Raw genomic sequence first — 8,897 nt, forward strand, 5'->3', positions numbered from 1 at the left:
CTGGAGCTCTGCCTGTCTCTTGGGCCCTGCGCGTGGCACAGGTAGCATTTCAGAAAATGCTACCCTGGAGGATCTGGATTTCAGCTTTCTACCTAAGAAATGTTCGTTTCTGCAGTATAAGAAATGTCACTAATCAGGAAGTCAACCCTCAGGGATATTTTGTTACTGTATTTTTGATGGAAGGGATTGCAACTGGGTAGGCCTTAATTTAAAAAAAAAATTGTTTTTGTTTTTCTTTTAAAAATGAAACAAAATGGGACATTCATTAAAATGTCCTGCTTCTTTTAAATGAATGCACATTTCTGTTCCAAATTGTAATCTAATTTAGTCAAGGTAACAAATAACAAAAATGGGCTTCCTTCCCCCCCCCCCCCCCCCAAAGAACTTGTAAAGTTTAAGGGTAAGACACAGCAGATAACATCTACAAACTAAAATGAGAATTACAGGGTTCACAAAGTGTAGCACAGGGATGAACAAACCCCAGGTGTCAGGTAGCCATGGCAACTAAAAAAATAGAAATAAATCAGACCTGTCACTTTTTTATTAACGAATAAGCCACAAAGAAGTGCCTTAAATGACCAGGACCACTGGAGGGAATCAGGGGTGGCCTCCCCTTACTCCCCCATTGATCACTAACCCCCTCCCCCCCCCGAAAAATATGATTAAAAACATTACTTATCTCTATGCCAGTCTCAGATGTTATACTCGGGTCCATTAGAGCGGCATGCAGGTCACTGGAGTAGTTTAGTGGTAGGTGCAGTATAGGTGGACCCAGACCCATACTTCCCCCTACCAGTTACACTTGTGGTGGAACCTGTGAGCCCTCTAAAACTCACCAGAAACCCACTGTGCCCACATATAGGTGCCCCCTTCAACTATAAGGGCTATTGTAGTGGTGCACAGTTGGGGGTAGTGGATTTTGGGGGTTCAGCAGATAAGGTAAGGGAGCAACAGTGAGATGTGTACCTGGGAGCATTTATTTGAGGTCCACGGCAGTCCCCCCTAGGATGCCCATTGGTCTCCTGGGATGTCTGTGTGGCCAGTCTACTAAGAATGCTGGCTCCTCCTAAATCCCAATGGCTTGATTTTGTGCATTTTTTTCCTTTCAAAAATGGCCAAAAAGATGAATGCAAAGAGCACAAAAACATCTAGCAAATAGCCATTAAAAAAAAAAAAAAATGTTTGAAAATGGCTATATTCCCCACTTGAATTTTGGAATTTTTAGCGAAGCATCCAATGTTGGACTTGGATGTCATATCTAAAATGCCCGTCTACGTGACTTTTGTAAATCTAAGGGGTCTTTTACTTAGACGCACTGGTGTTTTTAGCGTGTGTTAAAAATAGAGACGCGCTAAAGACACCCAGGGAATACATTGGTGTCTTTAGCATTTAGCGCAGGCCTATTTTTAGCACGCGCTAATAAACCAGCGTGCCTAAGTAAAAGTCCCCCTAAGTGCTTTGAAAATACACCTCTATATATTCTGCCTATCCTGGCCTACTCTGTGTTGTTACACCAATTTTGGAATAAACCTCCCAGGATTGGGCAACAGCGGGCTTAAGTACACTCATTTTGTTTCTAGCTGTACTTGCTAGCAGATTTGTTTGTTTCATTCTTATGAAACCAAAAAGGCATTCCAAGTTATTGTTTTACTTCTGCCTCTATTGTGTATTATGTAGACTTGACCGATGATTATGCACTAAGAATGAGTGGCGATCATGAAACACATTATATAATTTATTCAGTGTACACTGGACTGTTAGAATAGAAATGTCTAATTTTATGTCTTTATTGTAGTTAAATGAAATTATACAAAATCCTACAGAAGGCCAGTTCTGGCAGGTGGATCAATTAGACCAGTTTATGGTGGAGGAGGGCAGTGTTCCTTGGAAAACCTTCAGACTCTGTGCACTGTCTGTCACAAAGAGGTCGGTATAAAACAAATCTAATCACTGTTACATAGTTCCTGATCATGGAATTTTGAAGTGAAATGGAAAATGGCAGGTTGTAGCTTTATGAGCAAGCAATTCAAGTGTCTTTGCTCACCCTGTCAAAGAGGGTTTTTTCCCTCTTTAAAAGGTATAGAGGAAAGAGCCTACACCTCAGACCAGCAAGTCTGTTGATGGTACTGCTCATACAGTGAAAACGATATGAATACTAGAATATTGCTGTACTATGTATTCCTAGGGGAATTCTGTGCAAAATAATTTAAAGTTCTGTACAAAATGTTAAAAATTGTGCTCATAGTATTATAAAATTATTCAGTTCATCATACTTTATTTGTAAATGTTTTTGTGCAGAAGGGACTGTCTCTTCATGTTCAAGTGTACAGCGCTGCGTACGTCTAGTAGCGCTATAGAAATGATAAGTACTAGTAGTAGTAGTAATACCCTCATAAGGGCTTGACTCCTCCCCCCAGGCCTGAAATCTCTCCCCTCCTACACCTTGTTCCCTCTTTAGACCCTCTCTCCCTAGCTGTCTGTCTTGCGTTCTGTTCTCTCTCTCCCCACATCCCAGCCTTCCCTGCCTCCTCCCACCCTGTTCTCGTCTCCCTCTAACTCCCAGCAAGATCCCTTATTCTGGCTGTCCCCAAAGTCCCCCCCCCCCCTCTATACACATACCCCCACCGCTCTCTCTTCCTCACAGTGGCACATACCCACCTCTCCATCGCTTCAACCATGCATACTCCCTGCTAACTTTCTTTCTATTCCCTCCCACACACACACACAAGCCCATCTCCTCTTCTTTTTCATCCCTCACATACCCATACGATATCTTCTCCCCCTCCCCACAGTATATTACTACTACTACTATTTAGCATTTCTATAGCGCTACAAGGCATACGCAGCACTGCACAAACATAGATGAAAGACAGTCCCCGCTCAAAGAGCTTACAATCTAATATATGTATCTTACTCTGTCCCCTACTCCCATAACAACATCAAACTTGCTTCCTGCCCCACCATTCCCACAGCTCACCCCAAAGCTTGTTCTATACCACACTATATGAGCACAGCCTGAAGCTAATTCTACTTCACCCCTATGGCACCCCCTCCCCTCAGCTTGCTACAGTTACCTCCTTACATTATACCTATCCTAGCTTGTCTTTTCTTCCGTCCATACCCCAATTGGAGCAAGAGATGATAATGAACAGCTGCACGTCAGGTTTGTCCTCTTGTTTGTACTTCCATCTAGGGCCTGACTGTTCATTTGAACTATATGATTCAATGCACAGCTGCAGTCGGACCCAGGGTGGCAGAGAAGGAGGAGGACAAGGTCCATTGTGCAGTTGTTCGCCACCCTCCTCTTGCCACGTGATCTCTGGGGGAAAGGGGGATCCAGGAGAGCTGATGACATGAACTGTCAGAGGCTTGTACCAGTTTCTAGATGTCTTCCAGTAGGAGAAAGCACATACTTTAAACAGAGAAGGTTTTCTAAATTGAGTTCTGAAATCATTTCTAAAGGGTCTAAAAGTTTGATAATGTGCTGAAAATAGCAAAATAAAATTAGGCATTTTCAGATGAAGATGATCATTCAGTGGATAAAGAAAAGTAAGCAGGCTGATGTGGTCAATGCAGAATAGTGACTTGCTATTAAAGTTACACATCAGTGTCATATTCCAGGACTGATCTCTTGAATTTTATTTTATTTATTTTTTTGGTACCCAACTGATTCGTTAAAACAAACAAACATTATTGTGTACACTGTGAATAAAGCTCCTGGGTAGGTTGTACTTGGGGAACGAAGGGATCCGATATTCAGTGGGGTTTAAGCAGGCAAGAGAATGTTCCTGTCCACTTAAACCCTGCCTGGCCTCCCCCCCCCCCCCCCCCCACCAAACACACTTTGGCTCAGGCTGCATCCACCACTGGAAGTACGCTTTGGACTGGCTGCTGGGGATGCCCATCCCCGCCAGCTGATGAGATCCACCTGCCAGAACTGCCCCAGTGCATCCTCAGTAGGGAAGAAGTCAGCTGCCTCCCTTCCTGCTGCCAACACTGGCACTCCTCGCACATGAGCTGAGCATTCACGAGGAGTACCGATGTCGGTGGCAGGAGTGGAAGGGGGAGGCCACTGACTTCTTCCCTACTGGGGTAGTTCTGGCAGCAGATCTCATCAGCTGGTGGGCATTGAACATCCCCCCAGCAAAGATAAGGAATGCAGTAGTGGGGGAGAGGAAATGTGTTCCCCTTCCAGTCCACCCCCGCCCCCACCAAATCCATGCTGGTTACAACCCCCTGCTTACACCATGCCAAGCAAGCTGGCTGCCACTATTCAGAGACATTAACTGGGCAGTGCTGCTGAATATTAGCACGAACTGGCCATGACAAGTCTGGACAGTAGAAGGTTGGGCCAGGGATGGAGTCAGGGAAAAACCGGCAGATATGCGGTGCCTTTGCCTACATAGTTAAGTGGACAGTTAGGACCACAGAAAGCAGCCCTAACCTCTCCGCTTAGCTATGCAAGTGCTGGCACTGAGTATTGGCTGGCACATAACTTCTGTCCGCTAGATGATCTCCTCTCCCTCCTGTCCCCATGAAAGAGATCTAACTCCCTTCCAATCCCCACCAATTAGAGAAGCCTACTGCACATGACCTGACCCCCACCCCCACATGACTAAAACCACCCCCCAACACGAGAAGGGCCCTTCACATGATTACTGATTTCACTTATAGTGGAACTAAATGTTAGAACTCTTTTCCTAAATCTATTAAATCTCATTCAGATTACATACAATTCCATAATTATTGAAATCCCATTTCTTTTCAAATTCATTTCAAAATCCATCTCACTAGACTTCACTTTAATAAACAATAAAATTCCCAGTTTCTTATTCTGTTGAGACTCAGAAGTTACAAATTTACTGGCTCACTTATCAATTATATGATTCCTACAAATCATCCATATTTCCCTATCACTGTAGAATATTATTTTCTATATTGTAATCATTACTCTGTTTTTCTTTAACTACAATATATAAGCCACATTGAACTTGAACCTACTTTCGGGATAATGTAGGATTTATTTATTTTTCAAACTTCTATACCGCCTAAATCTAAGCAGTTTACAAAATGCAAACAAATCCACAATAAGTACAAAATCACAATAAAAACATTTAAAAGAATGTAAAAAACTCTGCTGCAGGATATACCTAATATTGCACTCCCACTTACAAATGTTATCATAGTAAGGTTTTAAACAAAATGTTGAGGAAACAGTCCTTCTGTTTTGTTCGAGGAAGATCCATTGTAATTCCCTTCAAGTTGGGCAGAATAAAATAATATGGAATATTCAGGTCGCTCAGCAGCATAAGTAGTTGAATGCCATTGTTTAGTATCTTATTTTATGATATAAATATTGATTATTGTACCCCATCCAACCTTCAAGCATTCCTTAGTAGGATGAAGTTTATTGCATCCAGCTTCAGCTTTTATTAATTCAGTTGAAAATGTCCATGATCTACAAACACTACGTCAACATTGTATATGCATTTATTTTAGAGAACAGCTAAACAAGCCAAGAAAGAAGCCTATAAAGAGACTTTCTTCAGCCTTCAAGTATGGATTCAGACATCACAAGTATTTACAAAAATCTAAAAATAAGTGCTGTTTGTGTTTTGTTATCTGGATTACAAGCATTTTGTGACATTTTTGTAATAAAGTAATTAAATCAGGTCCTTTATTTGCAAATATGATTCATATAATTGGTAAATTCTGGATTTGGTAGAGGAAATGTCAGAGACTATGCATTCAAATTGCACATTTTACACAGTTACGTGGTGAGGCTTTGCTGGAAAATCTTTACGTGGTCAAGGTTGAATTAGTATATAAGGAAAGATTTAGTCTTATGCTCTGCTAAAAAAAGGGGCATTGATTTGTGCCGTTTTTGGAACAGAGATCAATACTACTCAGACAAAAAAAAATCTGTTAGGTAATTTCTATTTTTCATTACTTTATGCTGTCAATGTTGAAAATTATTACCCAACTAATGGTGGCCAAAAACTTCCAACAGTTGCTAATTGTATTATATAAATGGAGGAAAAAGCCTCTGTATTCCCGCTTCAGAACATAATCGCGTCTGTTGTATCGGGATGGAATCTTCATAGGCTAAAAAAAACCCCTCCAATTGTAACTTTAATAAACAAATCATCAATCTAACGAACACTTATCTTTAGTGTCGCCAATATAATTGCAATCTGGTTTCACTCTTGTACGCCCGACGGGGTCCCGTTTCGCCGTCACAGGCTTTGTCAAGGGAACAACCTCATGCTATGATATGAATCTGTAAATAAACAAATTAACCCCTGCGTCAATGCCACACTCATACCCTTAGTTATGGTTTGCGTTCATTCCTCTGACTGACTTACTACGCTGTGCGATGTCGTTTAACAAGCCAACATTGCCTAGAAAATGGCGTCTTAAAACTATCGCCCTGTAATGTCACTACTGTGTGATTGATTGGCTTTATCGTCAGGAAATCTAGAGACAAAGATCTTAAAGGGCCCATCCTACAAAAAAGTGGCCCATTGAATCGTGGTATTCAAACCTGTGGGTTTTACAGAATTCGTTGTGTTGCAAATAGATCAGGTTACATCCGATATCAGAGGCGGTAATAAGAGCAAAACGTCTCCTTCAAGCAGAACAACGGTGTATCTTTAGACCTTAAATCTCTAGAACCCACAGGTTTGAATATCACGATTTCAATGGGCCACTTTTTTGTAGAATGGGCCCTTTAAGATCTTGTCTCTAGATTTCCTGACGATAAAGCCAACCAATCACCAGTAGTGACATCACAGGGCGATAGTTTTAAGACTCCATTTTCTAGGCAATGTTGGTTTGTTAAACGACATCGCACAGCGTAGTAAGTCAGAGGAATGAACGCAAACCGTAACTAAGTGTATGAGTGTGGCATTGACGCAGGGGTAATTGTTTATTTACAGATTCACATCATAGCATGAGGTTGTTCCCTTGACAAAGCCTGTGATGGCGAAACGGGACCCCGTCGGGCGTACAAGAGTGAAACCAGATGCAATTATATTGGCGACACTAAGATAAGTGTTCGTTAGATGTGATGATTTGTTTATTAAAGTTACAATTGGAGGTTTTTTTTAACCTATGAAGATTCCATCCCGATACAACAGACGCGGGAATACAGAGGCTTTTTTCCTCCATTTATATAATACAATTAGCAACTGTTGGAAGTTTTTGGCCACCTTAGTTGGGTAATTAACATTTAGTTTTGAATAATGTTGAAAATTATACTTAACTCTTACCATGGCAGAATAGCCATATGGGTCCAGGAAAAATGGGAATCTTTGTGCATTGTGATACTTTTTTTTTTAAATTTATGAATTCTAAAATATACAACCAAGCAAACAACTTTTGCAGCAAAGTAAGGAAAGAAAAATAATCAGTAACATTATCTTGAAGAAAATCAAAGTCCACAACTTGAGGATCCAATAACAGAGGACATATGTGATACCGTTTACTTTTTTTTTTTAAGTTTATTTTATTTATTAATATGTCTGCCTATCTACCTAAGCAGAGATCAGTCTTTTATTACCATAAAACAGAAAAAAATAAACATTAAGTTAACAATCCTAATGCTAACCTCAAGCCATAACAGTAGAATTAACAACCCAGTACGTCTACTCCATCTCTACCTGCCTTCAAATCTATGCTGAAAGCTCACCTTTCACTACTGCCTTTGGCTCCTAACCGCTACTCATTTGCCGTCCTCCCCTGTTCCTGTTTACCCTGTAATTCCCTTGCCAATAATGTCTTGTCTGTTTGTGTTACCTAGATTGTAAGCTCTTTGAGCAGGGACTGTCTCTCTATGTCAAATGTACAGCGCTGCGTGCGTCTGGTAGCGCTATATAAATGCTATTAGTAGTAGTAATTAAGAGAGCCCTCATGTTATTTCCAATGCATTTATCATCCTAGATTGGCGGACTAACTATACTATACAAGTATATTCTCTCTAATAATGGATACAGTGTGATCCTCACTAACTTATTCCATGTTCTTATTCAGGTGCTGTTAGCTTTTAAATGCCCATCAAGAATATAGGTTGTATATGAACTTTCCAGACTTGCCAGGATTCTCTTTAAATGTAGCAGTGAACTAGAGAGGAAGCTTCTATATCTGGAGAGTTCTGGAATAGGAATAGTTAAAACAGGGGTCAAAAAATGTGCCTGAAGGAAAACAGTTTTTGCATCTATTAATCTGGTTTCCTCTGGACACTGCCAAGTGACCATTTTTGGGGTGGGTGGGGGGGAATTCCTATCCCACAGTATACTCTAGAAAACTTCTTTCTTAGATCTACAGTTGCATCTGAGGAAAAGACCTGCGAGATCTTGAAGCTTCTACTGTTGGGGATCAGGCATTACATATGTAAATACCAGCGGTAATTAATTACATGTTTCAATGTTTAGAATGTTATTGCAGTAGTTTATTGAACTTCATAGGTCTAGATCATGATGTACCACTTTGGTTGGTTTTCTGTGGGCTTTATGAATTTATTAAATCAGATTTTAGCTGAACAGATCAAAGGTCATGTCTGAGTAAATTTTTCTCTTTGTTATTCTTTGCATGAAAACAAGATAAGCAGTCACTGCTGTCATGCAAAAGGTACCTATCAAGAAACAATAATAGTTAAGGGCTTCTTTACAAGCTGCTGCAGTACCAAAGCTGTTTTCTTTGTTTAAGCCTTTTGGAAAGGCACTCTGCAGCCGGGCCGCCGAGAGACTGAGCCAGGCCCGGGGTAGGGCCCCCTGGATGGCCGCTATCCCCCCCCCCCCACCCCCGCAACTCCAAATACCTTGGGCCCCACCAGCAGAAGTCGTCTTCCTCCAGTGCAGTTCTTCACTCCACGGCATTGCCTACTCTGCCTCTGCAGC

General features: G+C 41.1%; 1 protein-coding gene across 1 annotated transcript in view; it reads left to right on the plus strand.

Annotated features, from left to right (window-relative positions):
- Positions 1-5,644, plus strand: part of LOC115475130 (DNA annealing helicase and endonuclease ZRANB3-like) — a 167,855-nt gene extending 162,211 nt beyond the window's left edge. The window contains 4 exon segments of the mRNA XM_030210869.1: positions 1,796-1,844; positions 1,847-1,926; positions 5,500-5,528; positions 5,530-5,644. Coding sequence (XP_030066729.1) covers positions 1,796-1,844; positions 1,847-1,926; positions 5,500-5,528; positions 5,530-5,644 — 273 coding nt within the window.
- Positions 5,645-8,897: the final 3,253 nt, after the last annotated feature.

This window comes from Microcaecilia unicolor, chromosome 7 (assembly GCF_901765095.1).
Source record: "Microcaecilia unicolor chromosome 7, aMicUni1.1, whole genome shotgun sequence".
NCBI classification, from domain to species: Eukaryota; Metazoa; Chordata; class Amphibia; order Gymnophiona; family Siphonopidae; genus Microcaecilia; species Microcaecilia unicolor.